General features: G+C 36.0%; 1 protein-coding gene across 8 annotated transcripts in view; it reads right to left on the bottom strand.

Moving 5' to 3' along the window:
- The window catches only part of CPAP (centrosome assembly and centriole elongation protein), a 50,728-nt gene that overhangs the window by 16,555 nt on the left and 10,242 nt on the right, over positions 1-23,931 (bottom strand). For 5 of the 8 annotated variants that reach the window (XM_020968780.2, XM_078147089.1, XM_078147088.1 and 2 more), the window contains 6 exons: positions 19,789-19,891; positions 18,031-19,654; positions 16,915-17,047; positions 7,927-8,092; positions 4,022-4,264; positions 3,349-3,433 (listed from right to left, as the gene is read on the bottom strand). In XM_020968780.2, the coding sequence (XP_020824439.2) occupies positions 3,349-3,433; positions 4,022-4,264; positions 7,927-8,092; positions 16,915-17,047; positions 18,031-19,654; positions 19,789-19,891 (2,354 nt within the window). The remainder of the gene's footprint in view (positions 1-3,348; positions 3,434-4,021; positions 4,265-7,926; positions 8,093-16,914; positions 17,048-18,030; positions 19,655-19,788; positions 19,892-23,931) is intronic. The other 3 variants (XM_078147085.1, XM_078147090.1, XM_078147091.1) reach the window with 1 other exon arrangement.

Here is a 23,931-nt window from a genome sequence, read left to right as displayed (position 1 = left end):
CTGAATTAAGCAATTTCACTTTTAAAAATTATTAGTTTATGAATTCTGTCTAGTTATGATGAAAAACTCCAAGTTGTAACCAGACCCAGACTGCAGCAAATGACACTTAGAAATTCATTTAAAGAAGAACTAAGGCTCTTTCCAAATGCATTTAAGCAATAGATCTTTTTGCAACCTGGCTGTTGACACTATTCTCCCTGCCTCTCCTGCAATGTCATAGGAATCTCACATAAAGAGGAAGTAATTATTCCAGGCTTAAAAACAAAGTATGAGAAAAACTTGATTCAGTGACTTTCCATCATAAAAAATGTTAAATTGGTTATATATTTTGCTAGAGTCAAGGTCATAAAATTTTAGGGTTGAAGTGGACTCTGGTGATAATTTAGTTCAAACCCCATCACTTTACAAATAAGAAACTGAAGCCTAAAGTGGTAAAAGAGCCTTGCATAAGGTCCCAGAGGTGGTATCAGATCCCAGATTCAAACCTTTGTCATCTTACTCTAAATCAAGTTCCCCTACACCCTCCTGTATTTGTGTCTCTTCTCCCCTATCTGACTATGAGCTGCATAAGGGTAGAGACTGGTTTTATCCGCTATATTCACCATAGCAACTAGCCTAATGCATTGCACACAGTAAGTTCTAAATAAATGTCTATCCGATAAATTTTGCTAAACTTCATCAAGGGTCCTTTTCAAATCCTGAAGTAGAACATGAACTATAACTGTCAATCCATACACAAGAGAACAAGGACAGGAACCAACTCTCCTGACTCTCAAACTGAGTCTACCTTGAAAGACTATTTTACCTTTAATGAATAATTTAATTTGTGATTTATTTGCCATTTAGTTAACTAGTAAATGTAAGAATGAGAAGAGGGCTTATGTCTGTAAAAAACTAAAGTACATGCAAAGTTGTCACCTTTCAAACGTTGCAGTTATAAAATCTGTCCCAGGTTCCCTCCTAGTCTAAATCTAGATGCTCTAGATGAAGCAGATGCATCCATTCATTTCTTTATGATACAAAATCTTCTTACAGAATCTACAAGTTAGAAGGGCTTTTGGTGACCACGTAGTCCAATCCATCCATATCTGAAAAAGGTAATACCTATCTGACAGGCAGTCACATAGCCTTCACTTGAAGGCCTCCAGTGAGGGTGAAATCATTTTCTCCCAAGGGAGTCCATTCCACTTTTGAATAGCTCTTATTGTTAGAAAGTTTTCCCTTACATCAAGCCTCTTTGTTGCTAGTCTGGCCCCCTGGGGGCAAGCAGAACAAATTGAATCTTTTTTCCAATGACAGTCCTTCAACTATTCGAAGGCACTTTACCTATCTTCACAAGTCTTCTCTTCTTCAGAAAAAAATCTCCAGTTATTTAAAATAATCTTCATATATAGCCCTTTGCCATCCTACTCTCTAGCTCATAAATTTCCTTCGTAAAATAAAGAACTGAAAACAAATTTCCACATGTGGTCAGTCTAGGACAGAATACAATAAGATGATGATCTTTCATTAGGCCTTAATCTGAATTTGATAAATTACACAGTAATAATAATAGCCAACAGTGATACAGCACTCACTGTGTGCCATGCACTGTGCTAAGTGTTATACAAATATCTCACTTGAGCCTCAGAACAAGCCTAGGAGGCAGGTGCTATCATTATACCCATTTTGCAGATTAGGAAATTGAGGCAAACACCGGTTAAGTGACTTGCCCAGGGTCACACAGCCAAAAAAAGTGTCTAAAAGGGCAGATTTAAACTCAGGTCTTCTTGACTTCAGGCCCAGCACTCTATCCACTACACCACCTAGCTCTGCCTCCATTCTTTTTTAAGAGATTTCAAAACTATAAAGAAAGCAGTGAAATCTACCAGTCACTATTACAGTAGAGGTCTGGTGATCAGGGCCAGAAAGATACATTTTTCTAGACTTATTCCATCTATTTAAAGTCCTCCAGGAATGCTTAGCTTGTCTCATTGGCCAATTAGCTATCCCCGCCTTGACTGAATCAAGGTTCGCACCTTGTTTTTTTTTGTTTTTTTCTTGTTTTTTTCACATTATGTTAAGAAATTACTAAGTATAAACCATCTTGTTAACACATTTAAAATTTCATCAAGTCGGGCAACTGATGGATTCAATTGAAGTGTGCAGGCCTCCTTGTGATTTCATGGATTGCTTCTTAATGGGACAAAAATTAAGATTTATGCCAAAGATTAGCATTTCTTATAAACTATATTTTGTGGAGCTCACAGCCAACCTTTGTGCTTTTCTGTTTGTATAGTTCATACACAATTTCTCCATGTAACAGATTCAGAGAACTATCTACATCACTAGAAAGTTGTCTTCTTAAAGATCTGACTCAAATCAGGCATCATGATTGTGTGTATTTAATCAGTTGATTATATTAGCATAATTAAAAGTATTTATCTATAGTCTCAGTCAAGTTAAGGGGAAGAGGGGATATTTGTTTTATTAACTGTAAATTTTTTTTTGTACCTATGCACATGGATAATTGGGTAAAATCAAGATGATTCAAGAAACAACAAGGAAAAGTGTTGAAACACACCTAGTTCAAGCCCCAAATCCTAAAAAGAAGAACAAGACGTTGCCTATATGGTGATCTCACTGCACAGTGTTATTATCAAATGGCTAAAAACAGTTCCATGCTTCCAGCAAAATTACAAAGCTATTTACCAACAGAATATAACAAAATTAAAAAAGAAGCTCTCAAATTCTCTAAGCAAAAAAATTTGAAGTAAAAAATAATGATATCAAAATTTTTTAAAATTGTTAAATCAGTCTTGTGGTACACTTCCAGTAGGCAATAAGAAACCATTTTAGAAGATTTTACTAAAAGGGAGCTGATGACATTTTGTTAAAGAAAACAGGTCCAGAAGAAAATAGTTTTAAAGAAATTTTAAAAAGAGCTAGGAAGAATAACAGAAGAACTCACAAACATTTGTAAATATGGATTTAGGCATTATTGATTTACACAGTATATATTTTGTCTATACATAGTTATTTGCACAATGTAATCCGCCATTATAATGTGAATTCCTTGAGGGCAGGGATTATTATTTTGCTTTTATTCATATCCCTGAGGCTTAGCACAGTGCCTAAACATGTAATAAATGCTTGATGACTGACAGGTTTTATTGTTATTAAAAGAATCCAAAGTCAAACTCAGACAAGAAGAAGGAGGAGAGTTTCAATGTTGTAAAAAATTTGAAAACTTAATTCATAAAATAGATCATTAACAGGTGAACACCTAACAGGTCATGATAAGTTTCTGCTAAGTTTTTTTTATAATATACACGTATGCTTATGGTGTACCCATAAACCATGTCATACCTCGTCCTGGTGAGTGATTTTTCTTGTATTTTTCCATCTGACTTGAAGATAAGTTCTGACTCTTCTGAAAGCCTAACAATGGATTCTGTAATCATATTACATATGGACACTTTAAGTAAAAAAGAAAAATGCTTATTTTTTTTAATGGTGAACAATCTGTGACAAAAATATTAGGCATCATGAAAAAAAAATTAGGCACCATTTTGTTCAGTTTGCTTTCAGAAGTCAATAGCAAATGTTTATTCCTACCAAAGGACCTGTTATAGTCAGATAAGTAATCCACTTGCAAAGAGGGAAATATTTTTTTAAAATAATACTAAAGTGACCCTGGGCAAGTCACTTAACCCCAACTGCCTCACCAAAAAGAAAAAAAAAAGTACTAAAGTAGTTTGATTTTTTTCCCCTACACAATATCCCAGAAAGGAGATTATTCACTCTATTAACAAATCTCTCAATTTGTACCTCTCAGTTTTAAGATTTAAACATGTCAATTAATTGATTTTTAAAATCTCATATCAGGCTCAACACAAAAAAACATACCTTCACAGTTTAACTACAGCTTATAATTAGCAATGTTGGAATCCAAAGTTTGTAACAATTAGAAAAATCTGTTTGTATTTGGATTAAATTCTGAATAATATATGTGATCAGTAAAAAATAACCATAAACTCACTGTAGACTCTTCTTTTTTCACAGAAATCAAGGGACGTTCATTCTTTAAGTTGTTTTCAATAGCTTCTGCTTTTTTCCAGGCTTCAAGTCGAAACCGTTCCATTATTTTTATCTCTTCCCGAAGGTCAGTATTCTCTTTAGCTAATGTTTCTATCTGGCTTTTAAGGCGACCATGTGTATTTGACCACTTTGTCTCCTTTCGCTTCAACTCTTCCTGTAAATCTGCTACTTGTTGTTTTAAAGCCTTCAAAAGAGAAGCAAGCATTCAGAAGTGCTCAATAAACTCAAATGACATTTTTTGTTATCAAGCTGCTATAGTATGACTAGATCCTAAGTGACATAGACATGCATATAAACAGACGGAGTATTTATTTACATCCAAGGAACTGTTAGGTATTGTGGGTACATACAAAAAGGTTTAGGACAAATGGTACCTGCCAGTCATGTGTTTGTAAGCTAGGTAGGGAGAGAAGACATACTGGTACAAAAAGTCTTGTATATATTAAATATCAAACCGTAGTGATATAGGAATTAAAGAAAAAAAAACACAAGAACACTTTTGACTGAGGAAAAAAAACCAAGTCTAAGTTGGCCCTGAAAGACTATGATCAGCAGATCAATAAGAGAAGAGATTTCAGGTAAGGGGAACAGTTTGAACAAAGGTCCACGAAGCAGAGTACAATATTCAGGGGCATAAAGAGTATATCAGTTTGGCTAGAGAAGCAGGATCCTGTAGAAACATTATGCAGTGTAAACTAGGAAAATTAAGTTGAAGCTAAGGCTTTGAATTCCAGGATAAAGAGTTTGGAGTTTGTCCTGCTGGCACTTAGGTTCTGAGTGAAGCAGTTATAAAATAAAAGGAAATTTTAAAAGAAAAATCTGGCAGCAGGACAGAGTTAGGAGATGGTGACAGGGAAAGGACCAGACATAGAGCAGTTCGAAGATTATTGCAACAGTCAAGTCATGAACTGTGGATGGTGACATGGGAAAGAAAAGGACAGACAGATACAGAAGACATGAAAAAAATTTGACTAGATTACTAATTAAATATAGTAGAATAGAAAAGATGGAAAATCAGTCCGCAAGCATTTATTAAGTACAAACTATGTACCAGACACTAGGAGCTGAAAAGACAGACAAAAATGAAGCAGTCCCCTACCCCTATCAAGGAGTTTACATTCTAATAGGGAAGACAGCAGGTACATAAATGTGTAGGTTCAAATTTTGGTGGGAAGGGCACTGGTGGGATAATCATAAAAAGCTTCAGTAAAGAAGGTAGCATGTGTGAAGAGTTTCAAGAGAAACAAGAAGTACAAGAAGTAGACAGCATTTCCAGGTATGGGGGACAGCCAGTAAAAGGCACAGAGATGGACAATGGCATACCATATGAGAACAGCCAGAAGGCCAGTTTGGCAGGACAGCTGAATGCAAGAACTGGAACAATGTATTCTAAAGCTGGAAACAGAGGCTTGAGCTAGGTTGTAAGGGGCTTTAAAAGCTAAACAGAGGGGTTTTATATTTGATCCCAGAGGCAACAAGAAGCTATTAAAATCCACTGAGTAAGCAAATAACATAACCAAAATTGCACATAAGAAAAAAAATCACTTGACAACTGTGTGGAGGAGGACACCTGAGGACAAAGAGACCAATTAGAAAGGTACTACGTTAGTTTAGGCAAAAGGTAATGAGGGCCTAAACCAAGGCTGTGTGAACAAAGAGAAGGAGACAGATACAAGAGATATTGTAGAAGTAGAAACGACAAGATTTGGCAACTAATTGGATATGTGGAATGACAAAGAACAAAGAATCAAGGATGACACCAAGGTTGCAAACCTGTGTGACTACAAGAGGGTGCTATAATCAACAAAAATAAGGAAGTCTGAAAGGGTAAGATTTGGGAAAAAGAAAAGTTCAGTTTGAGACACATAGAATTTGAGATGCATAAGGAATATCCATTTTGAAATACCCAATAGGTAATTGCAGATGTGCCACTGGACCTCACAAGAAAGACTACAGCTGGATTTGGGAGTGATCTGCATAGAGACAATAATTAAATCTATGGGAACCAAGTGAGATAATGTACAAAACAGAATTAGAACTCAGGACAGAGCCTTTGAGGTACATCCACAATTAGGGGCATAACATGGATGATAAACCAGAAGAGAAGACTTGAATTTCAAGCCTGAATGCACTTGAAGAGAAAAACAATTAACATTAATCCAAATAAAGAAGTCATAGGATTATCAATGTAGAGCTGAAAGAGATTTCATAGGATCATCTATTCCAACCTTTTCATTTTACAGATGAAGAAACTGAGGCCGAGGATGGTGAAATGACCTGTGTCAGTGAAGTAGCAGAGGTCAGAATTTAATCCAGTCCTGTAACTTTAGAGCCATTATTCTTTTTCTCTATAAAGAAGATATGACTGAGAATATTACCATATTTAACTCAGGCTTTGGTATTATTTTCTATTATATAGACATACAAATGTGTTTAAAAAATGTATACTCACACACACATATATATATGTGTATAGATCTATATTTATCTTGTGTATTATATACACACATATATACATATACACATATATGTTCTCAGTTTACAGATGAGGAACTGAGGCAGAGAAATGTTAACTGACTTGTGTAAGGCATACAGATAGTAGGTGTCTAAGGCTGGATTTGAACTCATGTCTTCCAAATTCCAGTTTTGATGATCTATTGTGCCCTCTTGTTACCTTATAAAAGAACATATGGGTGGAACAGAAATTCAAGTTTTAGATAGAATTTGAGCTGATGATACAAAATCTACATAAAAATGTGCAATGGACAGTTGAATGTGGAACTGGAGCTTGAGAATAAAGCCAAGACTAAAGGGCAGAGGAAAGAAAATGTTCCCAAATCTAATATATTTCAAGTTAGCAGATAAATATGAAAGGAATTTTTTTAATCTAATTAATAAGAAACTATATTCAGTGAAAACTATTACTGTCTTCTGTTATAAAAAACTATTGCCTTAAATGATATTATAAAAAAGCCCAAGACACAAGCATTATATGCAATTAAAACTCTGCTTTTTAATAATCTCCTTCCAGAAACACTGATACTTCAAAAAAAATCCATTATTTCAACTAGCATCTATATTCCATCCACTGATTCACAACTGCTTTACCACCTCAACAGACTATCATTTGGACTGCCATAGCCAAAAAAGTTCATCACCTGGTATTTAACATTTTGGTGATGTGACTACTCAACGTTTGGCTACATTGGTCATCAGAAGTCAGACACACAGTCAATATATCACTTGGCGCATATCTGAAGGCTTTCCAACCTTCTAGGACCTTTCAAAGTTTATGCTCCACTGGCATATCTAAAAGGATCAATGGTCAACCCCATGCACAGTAACAGAACTCCAATGGAAAATGTTTTTAATTAAAAATAATACCAAAGCCTGAGTTAAATATGGTAATATTCTCAGTCACATCAGATATACATAAGAGGTCAGAATTAAGATATTAAATAACTAAGCTAGAGCTTGATAACAGTTGCACAATGAGAATCAAATGAACCAATTCTTATTTTAGTGTACATGTTATCTAATCTGCAGCTATGACATCTTCCTGGCTTTTATACAGAAGAATATCATATTTATCTAGTTAGTGCTAGAGATAATTATTAATTATTTTTATAAGTACCATATTGCACTAAGTATGTTTAGTTAGAATTCTGACATCATACTTACAAAACACTTAAAATTATTGAGATTAGCAAATGAATCCTATGTTGTAGATCCATAACAAAAATTCTATAACAATACATTACTGACATTTTCTGATTATTGGTCTATCAGTACAACTTCTAGCAGTTTGCATAGCTCATATGTTTGTTCCACAAAGAGCTCTCCTACCTGAATTTCTTCACGTTCCTTTCTATCTGGAATTGCTCTTACAGTTGTAGTGTACTTTTCAAAAACTCTGCGTTCTTTTTGTAACTTTCGCATCTCCTCCTTTTTAAACTCTTCAATTCGAGCCAATTCTTTTGCTTTCTGCTGTTCAAAGTCTGCAATCTCCTTTCTAAATTAATTAAATACAAAGACATCTTATCACCTAGAATAAATATCCAATAGAGTAATCCAAATGTCAAATCAATAAGGAATTTTCAATGTTAAAATCAGAGAACTAACATGAGACAAACATTATGTGAATATGGTAACATTCTCGGTTATATCAGATATTGTAAGAGACCAGAATTAGGATATTAAATAACTGAGCTGCAGTTAATGATAACAGGTATCACACAAAGCTGACATATTTTCTCTGGATAGTCTCTGAACTTCTAATTCATGACTATTAACTCTACAACATAACCAAGTGAATAAGGCAATGCAACTTCTAGTTTTTGCTTGCCTATGTAAACTTATATTAGGCAAGGAATGAGACTACCTGGGTCTCATTCTAGCTTTGTTTGTGTAACTTTGAAGAAGTCATTTTTTCTCATTTAGCCTTAGTTTCTTCAACTTCAAAATGAGCTATAAGGATCCTCCCTGCTCTAAAACTGTGTGTGTATATATACACACACACACATATAATTTTATCTCTATGATGTCTCTTAACTTTATATTGTCTCCTACTCAAAACAAAAGTTAAAGAATGGGGCTAGAAATGTATAGTCATTCTTCAAGATGGAGTCATAACATAATGACCTTTAGTTTGCTAGCCAATCAAACGTGTATTTTATTCTTAAATGAAAAGTGTAGCAAAGATGCCTTTTTAAAATAGCAACTTCCCAGGTTATAAGATTTAACAGTATTTTGGGGCTTGATCTGCCTCTAGTTTGTCCATTGATGCTAGAACCCAGCATCTGTCCATAAGCTGGTTCTGAGAAAGCAAGTTTATACAGGCTTGTTTTATATACACCTGCTATCCCCTGTCCAATACTGAATCTGCCATTCCAAATTGAGCCACTCCACTATATGGGGAAGCAAGAACACAAGAAGCCTGCCCCACTAATTTACCTAGTTCCCTGCCCTTTAAGCCCTGTTTCTCCTACTGTATTATCTCAAAGCCTATCCCCCTCTCTCCAATCCAAACAACCACACTCCTACTTTAGTTCTCATTACCTTTCACCTAGATCATTGCAATAACTTAATAATACTGGGGATTCTGTCTATCCTACACATTGCTACCAGATTAATCTTTCTAAAGATGTCACCTACCAGTTCAAAACCTTCAGTGACTCACCACCACTTAATGAATCCAAATTCAAAGCCCTCCATGAATCCATCCATATATTCTTTTATAAGGCAACAAGAGGGCATGACAGAGCATCAAAACCGGAATTTGGAAGACATGAGTTCAAATCCAGCCTTAGATACCTACTATCTGTGTGCCTTACACAAGTCAGTTAACATCTGTCTGCCTCAGTTCCTCATCTGTAAAATGGGAAGATAAATGTGTATATATAATATACAAGAGAGAGATCAACACACACATATATGTGTGTGTGTGTGTTTGTGTGAGTATACATTTTTTAAACACGTTTGTGTGTCTTTATCTCTAGCGTTTGTCTCCCAAACTACAGTCTTGCATCACCAAATGCCTTCTGGACATCTAAACCTGATTTATCATCTTTCCTAACTGTGAGTATCTCTTAAGATCCTTCCCTGGACTCTCTTCCCTACTTAGTGATCTCATCACCTCCCACGGGTTATCATCTCTATTGCAGAGGATTGCCAAATCTATATATCCAACCACAGTCTCTCTTCTCAGCTCCAAACTCATATCTTCATCTACTTATTAGACATTTCATTCTGTATGTCTCACTGGCATCTGAAATTCACATGTCCAAAACCTTTCCATTTTCTGAACTTCCCTATTACTGTTGAAGGTACCACCATCTTCTCATCTGACCTCAATGTTATCCTCAGCTTACCTCTCACTCATCCCACTTATCCAATCCACCAAATCTTATCATTTCTACCTCTGCAACATCTATGTATATCCCTTTCTCTTCACTCACTATGCAGCAAGGCACCTTAATACAGGCCCCTATCACCCATCTCACCTGGAATGTCGAAATAGTCTTCTGACCTCATCTGCTCCCTATTCCAATCTATCCTCCATTCAGCTGCTAAAGGGGTCATCAACTGAGGGGCCCAGGAAGAAGAAATCCAGAGCCAAGAGTATTCTGATTCCTTCTCTAGGATTAGTCACTTAATAAGCATTTACTGAGTGCCTATTATGTTGCAGACACCGTACTAAGTGTAAAGTAACTAAGAAAGGCAAAAAACAGTCCCCCTACCCTTAAGGAGCCCATAATCTAATGGGGAAGAGAACATACAAACAACCACATACAAACAAGCTATAAACAGGATAAAGTGAAAATAACCAACTGACGGAAGGCACTAGAAAATTAAGGGAGGATCAGAAAAAGCTTGCTTTAGAAGGAGGGATTTTAGCTGGGTCTTAAAGCCAGTAAGTGGAGATGAGGAAGGAGAACATTCCAGATGTGGGGTAGAGCCAGTGAAAATGCCAGGGGTCAGGAAGTGGGATATCTTGTTTAAGGAACACAAGGCCAGGGTTACTGGATTGCAGAGTATATGGGGAAGGGAAAGGAGGAGAAAAGGAATAAGAAGACTAGAAAGAGTGTTTGAGGGAGAGTCAGTATATATGTTGAAGTCCCCTAGTATCAGGGCAGGAGATGAGGAGGTGAGAAAGACTGAGCCAAGCACTAAACTCATTGAAAAAAGAAGAGGACTGTCCCTGAAGTTGGTAGAAAACAGCTACCAGAATTTTGACTGAATGACAGGTACTGATCAAGTGAACCCTAAGGAGGAAAAGAGGTAGAGTCATTCAACAAACACTTATTAAGAGCCTACCGACTTCTGGGGGCAAAGCCAAGATGGCAGAGTACAGAAACACTCTGCTGAGCTCTCTCAACATTCCCCTCCAAACTTTAAAATAATGCCACAATTCAAATTCTGGAGTGGCAGAGCCTAAAGGTCAGAGTGGGACATTCTGCAAAGCCAAGCAGGACAGATTAGAAACAGAGATCTGTGACACCTGGGAAGAGACTGTCCAGGAGCCCAGGTGAATGAAACCAATGGTAGGATTAGGTTGTGGTGACAGAAAGCAGCAGCCTCAGGAGCTCTCAAGCCAGAGACAGTAAAGGAACCTGGCACCTGGTCAAAAAGAGATTATAGAGTACTCCTGTGCAAACACTGGATACAGGAACAGATGCTGTTTGGCAACTCCATTGTCTATACCAACTTCTGAGTCGTAGGTTGAAGGAAGAGAGGAGTACTTTTGGTCAAGAGGAAGTAGAAGCCCTGAGGGGTTCAAAAAGGAAAAAAATATTTACATACTCAATTGGTAATAGAAATCTATCTTATCCAATAGTTCCCTGTTGTAGGAGGCGAAAGAGATGAGAGAAAGATGGTGTGTGATAAAAGGGAAGGCAGATAAAAGAAGAAACAAAACAGACTTTAGAAGAGGGACAGGATAAAAAGAGAGAAGGATAAACAGAAGAAAATAGGATGAGGGAAATGTACAATTAGTAATCATAACTGTGAATAAGATAAACTCACCCATAAACCAGAAGTGGACAGTAGAAAAGATTAGAAACTAGAAATCCAACAATATGTTGTATTGTTGTATACAAGAAACCACTTGAAAAGGTCACACAAAATTAAAGGACTGAATCTATTCTGCTTCAACTGAAATGAAGAAGACAGGGGTAGCAATTATGATCTCAAAGCAAAAGCAAAAATAGAACTAATTAAAAAGAATAAGCAGAGAAACTAAATCTTCCTAAAAGGAACCATAGATCATGATGTAATATCAACACTAAACATATATGCAACAAATGTCATCCATAGCATCCAGATTCTTAAAGGGAAAGTTAAATGAATTACAGGAGGAAATAGTAAAACTATACTAATGGGGGACCTCAACTTTCCCCTCTCAAAGCTAGACAAATCTAACCATAAAATAAATTAAAAAAGAAGTCAAGGAGATGAATAAAATTTAGAAAAGTTAGATATAATAGATCTCTGGAGAAAAATGAATGGGAATAGAAAGAAATATATCTTTTTCTCATCTGTACATGACACCTTCACAAAAACTGACCACGTATTAGGGCATAAAAACCTCATAACCAAATACAGAAAAGCAGAAATATTAAGTGCACCCTTTTCAAACCACAATGCAATAAAAAATTACATTTAGTAAAGGGACATGGAAACAGATTAAAACTAAGAAACTAGGGGCAGCTAGGTGGCGCAGGAGATAGAGCACCGGGCCTGGATTCAGGAGGACCTGAGTTCAAATTTGACCTCAGACACATAACACTTACTAGCTGTGTGACCCTGGGCAAGTCACTTAATCCCACTGCCCAAAAACAAAAACAAAAAACTTAGAAACTAAATAATGTAATCCTAAAGAATGAGGGCTCAAAGAACAAAACACAGAAACAATCATTTCATTTAAGAAGACAACAACGAGACAACATTCCAACATTTGTGGGATGCAGCCAAAGTAGTACATAGGGAAAAATTTTATCTCTAAATGCATACATCCATAAAAGAGAACAGAACAATGAGTTAGTTATGCAACTAAAAAAACTAGAAAAAGAACAAATTAAAAATCCCCAATTAAACACCGAAATGGAAATCCTGAAAATCAAAGGAGAGAGTCATAAAAGTGAATTTTTTTTTAAAACACTGAATTAATAAATAAAAGTAGGAGCTGGTTTTATGAAAAACAACAACAACAAAACAGATAAACCATTTTAATTTTCTTTAAAAAGGGAAGAAAACCGGGGGCGGCTAGGGGGCACAGTGGATAAAGCACCAGCCCTAGAGTCAGGAGGACCTGAGTTTAAATCCAGCCTCAAACACTTTACACTTTTTAGCTGCCTGACCCTGGGCAAGTCACTTAACCTTGACTCCCTCACCAAAAGTTAAAAAAAAAATTAAAAAAAAGAAAACCAAATTACCAGCATCAAAAATGAAAAGGGTGAATGTACCCCAATGAAGTGAAAATTGAAGCAATTATTAGGAGTTATTTTGCCCAATTATTATATGTAAATAAAACTGACATTCTAAGTGAAATGGATGAATATTTGCAAAAATGTAAACTGCCCAGATTAATAGAAGAGGAAACAGAATTTTTAAATAACCCTATCTTACAAAAAGAAATTGAACAAGCCATCAATGAACTCCCTAAGAAAAAATCCCCAGGACCAAATGGATTCACAAATGAATTCTACCAAACATTTAAGGAACAACCAATTCCAATACTATATAAAGTATTTGAAAAAATAAGTAAAGGAGGAATCCTATCAAATGCCTTTTATGACACAAATATGGTTTTGATACCCAAACCAGAAAGAGCAAAAACAGAGAAGGAAAACTATAGACCAATTTCTTTAATGAGTATCAATGCAAAAATTTAAGGAGGTTACAACAATATATCCTGAAGATCATCCATTACGACAAGGTGGAATTTATACCAGGAATGCAGGGTTGTTCAATATTAGGAAATCAGCAAAATTGACCATATCAATTACAGTAACAACAAAAATGATACGATCATATCAATAGATGTAGAAAATGCCTTTGACAAAATGCAACACCTATTCCTATTAAAAATACTAGAAAGCATAGGAATCAATGGAGCCTTTCTTAAAATATTAAGTAAATCAAGAACAAACTACTCGTAATTGGGATAAACTTGATGCCTCCCTCATTAAGATCAGAAGTGAAGCAAAGGTCAAGAATATTAAGGGCATCAATGAAAAAAAAAATGTGAAGAAAGGCAGCCTGTATCATAAAGCAGTAATCATCAAAACAATCTGGTACTGGCTAAGAAATTGAATGGTGAATCAGTGGAATAAATTAGGTACACAATACAAAGCAATAAATCTCCATAGTAATCTAATGTTTGATAAACCCAAAGATCTAAGCTTTTGGAGTAAGAACTCAACATTTGACAAAAATTTGGGGGGAAACTGGAAAGCAGTTTAGCAGAAACTAGGCACAGACCAAAATTCACACATTATACAAAGATAAGGTCAAAATGGATAAATGACTTAAGACATAAAGAGTGATATCATAAGTAAATTAGGGGAATATAGAAAAATGTACCTATCAGATCTATGGATAAGGGAAGAGCTTATGACCAAACCAGAAACAGGAAATAAAATAGAAAATTTTGATTACGTGAAATTAAAAAGCTTTCCTAAAAACAAAACTAAGGCAGTCAAAATTAGAAAGAAAACAGGAAACTAGGGAAAAATTTTTTGCAGCAAGTTTCTTTTCTTAAATATATAGGAAACTGAGCCAAATTTATTAGGGGAAAAAAAAAACAAGAGTGCCATTCCCCAGTTGATAAATGGTCAAAGAACATGAACAGACAGTTTTCAGAAAAAAGAAATCAAAGCTATCAATAATCACATGAAAAAATTATCTAATTCACTACTGATCTGAGAAATGCAAATTTAAAAAGCTACGAGATACTAACTCACACCTATCAGATTGGCTAACATGACAGATGAGGAAAATGACAAATGCTGGTAGGGATATGGAAAAATTGAGACACTAATACACTCTTGGTAGAACTGGGAACTAGTCCAAACATACTCCAGAACAATTTGGAGCTATATAAAACTGTACATACCCTTTGACCCAGCAATACCACTACTAGGTCTGTATCCCAAAGAGATCAAAGAAAGGGGAAAGGACCTATTTGTACAAAAATACTTATAGCAACTCTTTTTGGTGTGGTAAAGAATTAAAAATCAAGGGGATGCCAATCAATTGGGGAATGGCTGAACAAGTTGTGTTATATGATTGTGATAGAATATGAATCTGTTATAAGAAAAAGTGAGCAGGATAGTTTCAGAAAAAACCTGGGAAACTATACTACCTCATGCAAAGTGAAGTTAGCAGAACCAGGAGAATATTTTACACAGTAACAGGAATATTAATAGGATGATCAACTGTGAAAGACTGAGCTATTCTGATCAAGACAATAATCCAAGAGAATTCCAAAGAACCCAGGAGGGAAAATGCTGTACACCTCTAGAGGAAGAACTGATGAACTCTGCAGATTGAACCATACTTTTTTACACTTCCTTTATTTTTTTTATTTTGTGTTTTCTTTTGCAATATGGCTAATATGTTAATATGTTTTGCATGAATTCACTTGTAAAATCAAAATCAAATTGCTTATCTTCTCAAGGAGGGAGAAGAGAGAGCAGGATGTTTTCAGAAAAGCCTGGAAAGACTTATAAGACTTACATGAATTGATGCAAAGGGAGCAAAATCAGAACACTGCATATAGTAACAATAATATTGTATGATGATCAATTGTGATGATTTAACTATTCTCAGCAATAGAGTGATGTAAAACAATTTCGAAGAACTTATGATGAAAAATGTAATCCACCTACAGAGAAAGAACTGATGGAGTCTGAATGCAGACTGAAGCATACTTTTTTTACTTTATTATTCTTGTTTTGTTTGGTCTGCATTTTCCTTTGCAACATGACTAATATGGAAATGTTTTACATGACTGCACATGCATAATCTATATAAAATGGCTTGCCTTCTCAAGGACGGAGGAAGAGAAAAAGGGAGGGAGAGAATTTGGAACTCAAAATTTTAAAAGTTAAAAACTTTTGTTTACATGTAACTGAGAAAAATGAAATAAAAATTAAGTGTAAAAAAAGACATTCATAATTTTCACTCTAATAATACAAAAAAAGCTTGCCAACTACATACATTTTTTATGATTAGGAAATCACTTTACAGACTATAGCACATTAATATCTGCCCCTAGTATAATATAAGTTCTCTGAGAGGTGGAGATCATTGTGTTATCTTGTGCACAGTACCTGGCACAGAGTTAATGTAAAGATGAATACTGTATACATACTGACATAAAGAATGCTGAATAAGATGAAGAATATGCAGAAATGTGATTATGTCTATAAAATAATGCCCAATAATAAAGCAGCACTGGAAAGAATGTATAGATACAGAATACAACTATACAAATATAATCTGTTACTGTAAAATCAGAAGATCTGAAAGAATTAAGAATGGGTTATGTTGCCACTGAAAACTATATATATTTACTTTTTCTGTAAAGCTGATTAAACATCTAGGTAGAGCAGTGGACAAAGCTCTAGGCCTGGAGTCAGAAAGACTTGAATTTCAAATCCTACATCAGGCATTCATTAGCTATGTGATCCTGGGCAAGTCACTTAACCTCTGTCTCAGTTTCTTCATCTATAAAATGGAGATAATAATAGCACCAACCTTCCAGATTCATTGTTACAATCAAATGAGATAACTGTAAAGTGTTTAGTCCAGTGCCTGACACTTAGTAAACATCATTATAAACATTGGCTGTTAAGGGGTAGGTACTTTTCAATCTTTATGCTATAAGTTAAACAATGAATCCTAAGAGGCCAGAACACCAATTCCAGGTATTATGTGAGCCCAGATTATAACCTGTACATCTTTGGTGAGGTGGTACCTCGACAGTACGTTACATGGGAGAATGCAATCAAAAAATTTTTTTCAAATTGATGACACATCAGTGAAAGGAAAGCTTGGGATTTCAAATATCTGACCCTTTCCTTTCATAAGAAAGTAAGATTAAATATTAAAAATCCTCAACAAGTACTAAACATAGCCATTGCCCAAAGTGAAAAACCAAATTATCACTAGATCCTTATGGAGAAATCTCTATGCTTTTGTTGGCCACCAAGCATTCAGCAGTATTCCAAGATTTAATTGCTTTTAAGTATGTTCCTAGTGAAAATAACACGAACTACCCTTAGTCAATGCATCACATTCTGATTACACTCTAGAAATTCACAAACTTACCTGAGATTCTCTAAGGCACTTTCTCTTTCATTGCGGAGTTTAGCTAATGATGCATTTTCAGCTTTAAATCTTTCAATTTCTGTTTCCAACTCAACAACTTTGTCTCTTAAAATCTGAGAGCGAACACTATCACCTACAACATATTAAATAGTATGAATGCTGAATTGTGATTAGAAAGCCTATAGTAATATCTTGCCATTATTAAATGATGACAATGGGTAGGCACTTTAAAGCTAAAACGACTTACAAGCTCTGCTACAGTTAATAAAAATAATAAAAATTGGCTTAATTTCCCTAAAGAAAGTACCTAAGGTCTAAATATAAAAAGAAACATATTACTCCACCTCAGAATGTAAAAAATGCTATCATAAATCACCCACACTGTTGTGGGTACTAAAGTTATATACAGTCAAAATAATGATTTAATGTTGTAGGCAAACAGGACTCTCCTATCTCTGTCTCCCTCTCTCTCTCTCATACACACACACAAAAAAAAACACACATACTCATCTCTCAAATTTGCTGTACAAAGGCAAAAATCTTTAGAAAGCTGGAATTCATGTTCCTCCAGGGTGAGAATGCTGGTGAAATACAATTACATATGTAAGTATTCCTTCAGACTTTCCCTTTGTGGCAAAAACTGGAAGTTGAAAAGTATTAGAATATCATTGGGTTACATAGGAATGAATACCGACACATGGAATTAGAAAAGTAAAAAGCTACGTCTTTCCACTCTTGTTTTCTTCTAAACCCTTTTACTAGACTATCTCAATGTTTGGATAAGATCTACTAAATAAATTTCCTTCCACTATGCTCCTGGAGCATTTTCTTGATACCTTACTACATCTGACACTGTCCTGTAGTGATCTGTACCTATGTATGTCTCCTCCTGGACAGTAAGCTCCACAGGAGTCCAGATTATAACTTGTACAGCTTTGGTGCGGTGATACCTCGACAGTACTTTACATGGGAGTATGCAATCAAAAAATGTTTTTCAAATTGATGATACATCAGGGAAAGGAAAGCTTGGGATTTCAAATATCTGATCTCACAGAATAAATTTAGGCTTTATGGCATTTTGATAAATCTTTAGTTTCTTATAATATTAAGACTTACCAAGTGGTTGTTCTTGGCTTTTATTTAATTCGGATTCAGATGCTAAGTGTGAGCCTGACCTAGGTTTAGGCTTCAGGGAAGGAAAGAGTTTCATCATCAGATCAGAAGTAGGAGGAGGACTTATACTCTTAGTGCATTTATATAAATCATCTGCTTTCTTTATGGGTGCAACCTTCCTTTTTATTGTTTTGTCCAAATTAACTATTTCAGTTTTACTGCAATAGTCCATCAATGGAAGCCCATTAACATCTTCATTCCCAAGTATGTCATGTTTACTTTCATTTTCTTCAAGGTCAGTCCATGTTCTCTCATCATCAAAGTCAATTTTGTTAGTATTTGTACATGACGCCCTTCTTGAAGCCTCAGGAACTTCATCATTCGTGCTTTCTACCACAATGGATTCATCACTACTGTCATCTTTATCTGACAAATCCAGATCAATATCCCTGCTTTTACCCTCCCTCCTAGTGTCTCTGAAAGGCCCTTTACCATTATCTTTCTCTGGATTATCTTCTCTGCTGTTGCTGAAAAACTTTCTAGTATCTTCATCTGTTGCTTTTATGGTGGTATCCAGCTGCTCTTCAGAGTCACTGCTGACAGCACTGTTCCCAACATCTTCATCCTCACTTACATTCCATTTAATTTGATTCTCAGAAGTACTAGTTTGAAATGCTTTTATGCTGAGTTTGCTGGTCTGTTCCTTCAAATTAAGAGGTAATGCTTTCGATTCAAGATGTTTTGTTATTTCACATATATTCTTATCATCTTGTTTAATATAGTCCAATTTTTTATTTTGGTTATGTGGAGTAACAATATCTGTTATATTTGTTTTCACTTGCTGCCCTGATTTGACAGGGGTAGAAGACATTCTGTGATCTTTGCTAGTCTGCTGGTCTCTTTCTAGTATTTTTAATACAAATGAGGAATTACTAGAGAATGATATTTCATCAGCAGCCTGTTCCAAGAACAAAAATTCATCTAACTCCAAGTTTTCCTTTTCTTTTTCCTTTTCCCAATTGTCTAATTTCTTCTGAAATGAAATTTCAAAAGAAAATTCTGGATCTTTTACAATATGACCCATCGAGCTTTGAGATACCAAGGTGGGATGGGTCAGCTCTGTAGAAATAAGAGGCTTTTCCATGCATTGCAGCTTATTTCTGACTTTGCAACCAATTTCAAAGGGTTTTGTACACTCTGGTATATTTTCCTTATTAGGGTCTAACTTACTGTTTTTTTCTAATTTTATCTGATCTCTAAACTGCCCATCGAATTTCTTCCCAATTTGTATTTTCATTTTTGATGGAGAAATAATTTTTCCATTATTACTCCTAAGTACTTTTGACTTCTGAGAAATTGCAGTAGAACTGGTCTTGGTTCTAACTTGATTACTTTTTTTCATCTCTGTAACTAGTTCCTTATTTACAAGGGCAGTTTTCCGCTGCATTTGTTGTCTGTCTGCTTTAAATACAGATTGTTCTTCTGGCATGCTTTGATGAATCATTAATTTACTCTCTTTTGATTTCCAAAATTTAGATTTAGCATTAGTAAACCTAGCTAGGCCTTCTCCTCGTTTTAAGAATGGTCGTTTTGGTATTGCTTTAGTTAGCAATGATATTTCTGCTTCCTAAAAATAAAAAAAAAATTTTCATTAGTTACTTATATTACTGAATAATAATCAAGTTACTTTTAAAGCAAGTTATATAATGATGAATTTTTAAAGGTTTGAGATATTTTAATCAAAACATCTGAAATGCTAACCTGTAGCTGCCTTTGTTTCAGTTCCTGTTCTTCTATCTGAATCTGTTCCTCCAAGAATTCTTCATATGTCTGTTTCCTTTCTCTAATAGCAGCTTTAATTGGCCTAATAATGAAAATAAAATTATGATGCAAATAAATCCTGATGGTAAAACATTTAACATTAAGTGCCACATTAAAATTTCTAAGAACCAGAAGTTTTAAATTTTAAAAGGTTATTTACTATTTAATAAACTATTTTAAGAAACAAAATCTAATAAATCTGATACAGTAATATTCTAATACAATAGATCACAATGAGTCCATATAATACATTATACCCTTAGAAATATAAAAAAAAAATCACTTCAAGGTGAACATTTTAACAGTGTGGTCAGAATTGTTTAATCATCCATCCTGTTAGGATGCATAGCTAGATTAGTCAATTAAAATTGGAAAATGCTACCAAATATGTGAATTTTTATACTTCTGCTTTTCCTTTTCCAAAATGGATTTTGTCTAAGATTTGTGACAGAAATTGTATATCTAAGATTATTTAATCTAGGCACTCTTCTCAAGTAAAAAACTGACCATACTATACTATGTTATTTGCATAATGCCAAAACTACCAAATTTGCCATCTCCTTCACAAGCTAATCATAAGCATCATTTCATACTCAACCTTATGCCAAAAAGCAAAATCAAATAAGAGAAAATAGCATCATTAGATGTCCTTGTTGCAATATTCCACACAACTAACTGCCTCCCTCTAAAGGGCTCCAGTGACACCACTCTCACATGCTTCTCCTCCCACCTATCTGAACACTCCTTGTCATTCTTCTTTATAAGTTCATCATCTTCTCCTAAGTGTCCTGTCTGGTGCCCTCTTCTCTTTTTCTATTCCCTCTCCCTTGACAGTATCACTTGGTTCAAAGAGTTCAGTTATCACCTTTATACATAATAAAATCAATATAGCTAGTCGTAATCTGTCCCTACACTACAGTCCCACAGCTCTAACTGCCCTCTGGAGCTCTCCAGATATTCTGCCAGCACTTTAAACTCACACTCGTTTAACACTGAATGAACTGCTCATGTGCTGTGACTCTCTCCCCAGTTCCCTATTTCTGTTGATGGCACCATGAACCTCTCAAGTCTCTCAGAATTTTTTTGTTGTGCTTGTCATCTATTTATTCTGTTTTGGCTGAGTTATTCTCAAGATATCTAAAGACTCTAGAGCTGAGGTTAACCAGGATTTATGAACAGATTTTAGGGAGTCGAGTCAACTTGGATGGGAACAAAATTACGTTTTTATTTTCTCTAGCCTCTAACTGAAATTTAGTATTTCCTACAATTATGAATTTTTTTAAAAAAACAACATCCTGGGGAGGGAAGACTTCAACAGATTGCCAGTAGAGTCTGTGACACAAAAAAGGTTACGAACCCCTGCTTTAGAAAATGATAATAGTAACAATAACAATAACCAACCACCATTTGTAGAGCACTATGAAGTCTGCAAAGTCTTGAGAACACGTTTCTCACTTTTACCTGCCAACAACCCTGTGGGACTGGAGGGATGCCTCTCATTTCAGGAACGCTTTATTGTTAATGATGCCTAATTACAGACTCCTCAGCACTGACTTAGCCAGGGAAACTATAGCTCCTACTAAAATTCCAGATAAGGAACTTTTCTTTTGCAGTTATGCGGATAAAACGACAGAGAAAATATTATGTTGATAGATTAGTACCTGGAAAAGGGCTAGCCATCCATTTTCATAGTTGTTATTTCAGGAATCTGAATCTGCTAGGCAGCAGTAAAAAAGAAAGAGAACTGTACTTAAAGTCAAAAGATCTGGACTCAAAGGCTGTCCCATTCAACCCTGGGTCAATCTTTTACTGTATGAGTATAATGGAGAGAATCATACTTGTACTATTTATCTCATAGGGAGGGAAGACAGTATCTCGGCTTAGCCACTTAATAACTGTATGATCTTGGTCAAGTCCCTCTCCCGTAAGAATCAGTTTCCCCATTTATATGGAAAGCCAGTCCATCCAGACCTGAAATCTCAATCATCTTCCCTCTCCCTTACTTGCCATATCTTCTCATTTCTACACTGATAACATCTAACTGCATCCACCTAATCAATAAGCACTTATGGAGTGACTACTAAATACTAAGCACTATGTAAAACCCTGAGGTTGCAAACACAAGGAATGAAAAAATCCTAATCTCAAGGCACTTCCAAGGAAAATTACCAGTACACATCTAAGTAGAGACAGAATAACTAGGAAGTAGTTAAATACAAGGTAACGCGGGAAGAAGGGAGGGAAAGAGGGCACTGGCAGCCGGGGAGGATCAGGAAAAGTTTCATGTAGAAGGGGGTGCTTGACCTGTACCTTAAAGAGAGAGATTGTGGGAAACAGAAGCAAGAAAGTATATTATTCCAGGCATAGAGGACAGCCATTACAAAGGCCAATCTGGCTAGATCACCGAGTGCAGGAGGATGTAAAATGTCCAATAAGGAACTGGAAGGGACCATAGATTGGGACCATGTTGTAAAGAGTTTCAAAAGCTAAATAGTAGAATTCATTTATCATCCTAGAGCACCACTACAGTTGAATGAATAAGGGAGGGACATAGTTGGGTCTATACTTAGGGGAAAATACTTTAGCAGCAGAGTGAAAAATAGCCTGGAGGCAAAGAAAGCAGCTAGGAGGCCTTTGCAATAATCTAGGCAAGAAGTACTGAAATACGGAATCATGGTGGTGGCCATGTGAGTGGAGTGATGCTGTGAAAGGAGGAATGGTAAGATCTGTCAGCTGATGACTGGTGAGACTGGGTGACCAGGTGAGGGAGAGGGAGGAGTTAAATTTCCTGACAAGATGACATTGCAGGATGACTGGCAGAATGGTGGCACCTTCAACAGGGAGATGCTCTGCTTTGGTCAGGTTGGGTTTGAGATGCCTCTGGAGCATCCAGTTTGAAGTGTCCAATAAACAAGCAATAATGCAAGACTGAAGATAATGAGAGTGACTGGGGGAAGAAGACAGATCTAGGAGTCCTCAACCTAGACATGACAGTTAAATCTATGGGAGCTAATGAGGTCACCAAGCCAGAGAGAATAGAGAGGAAAAAGGGCCCAGGACACATTCATAGTTAAAGGTTGTGGTACAGATGATTAGCCAGCAAAAGAGAATGAGAAAGAAAAGTCACAAGAGGAAGAGAACCAAGAGGGAACAGTGTCACAGACACCCAGAGAGAAGACAGTAGCCAAGAGAAGAGGGGATTCAACAGCGTCAACTATAGCTAACTCTAACTATATAACTAACTGTAGGTCAAGAAAGCTGAGAAAATACTACCAGAATTGGTAACTAAAAAATCATTGTAACACTAGAGAGTAGTTTCAGTTTAATTATGAGGTCAAAATCTAGATTGCAAAGAACTGAGGAGACAGTGAGAAGAGAGGAAATAGAGGTAATAAGTGCAGACATCTATCTCTACTCTCTACTCTAGCCTCCCAACTGGTTTCCCTACCTCCAGTCTTTTTCCTCTCCAAGTCATCTTTCAGACCATCTTCATTCCTCCACTCAAAAGTCTTCTGAAGTTCTCATGGCCTAGAGAAGTGGTCACCAAAGTGAGGGCTATGTAATGGCTCCAAGGGGTGAGTGATCAACAAGAGGGTGGGAATGTGGGTTACAATTCATCCTCCCCTGCCATAGCCAATAATGGATTTGTGTCTTACACAATACCGTGACTCTCTTCAATACTCCTTCCCACAGCTGACCTGTGGCTTCACTGGGTCTGGACTCCTCAGGGTAGACAAGATGAAATCTAATCCAGCCCAAGAGACTAAAAAAGCTGCATAGGATAATTTCTAACACCACTCTCCCTAGTAATCCCACACCCAGTTTCTCCAGATCACCACAGCAGTCAGGCTTCATGTTCCAGAACAGGGAACAGTAAGCCCCTTCCAACCCTCTCCCCACACTTACCCTCCCCACACACACTTCTCATTTTTCCATGGAAAATAGTAAGCCAGGATATTTAAATATGGCTGGATTGTAATTGTATTATCTTTCCCCAAGATGCTGTCACTCATCTGAATGTCTCTATTTCTGGGGGGAAGAGGAGGGAAACACCACTACCTATCTTCCCAAGTACTCTCCCAG

Source organism: Phascolarctos cinereus, unplaced genomic scaffold (assembly GCF_003287225.1).
Source record: "Phascolarctos cinereus isolate Bilbo 61053 unplaced genomic scaffold, phaCin_HiC Scaffold_726;HRSCAF=1367, whole genome shotgun sequence".
Taxonomy (NCBI): Eukaryota; Metazoa; Chordata; class Mammalia; order Diprotodontia; family Phascolarctidae; genus Phascolarctos; species Phascolarctos cinereus.
Note: the sequence above shows the minus strand (reverse complement) of the source record. Positions and strands in the feature narration are given on the sequence as shown.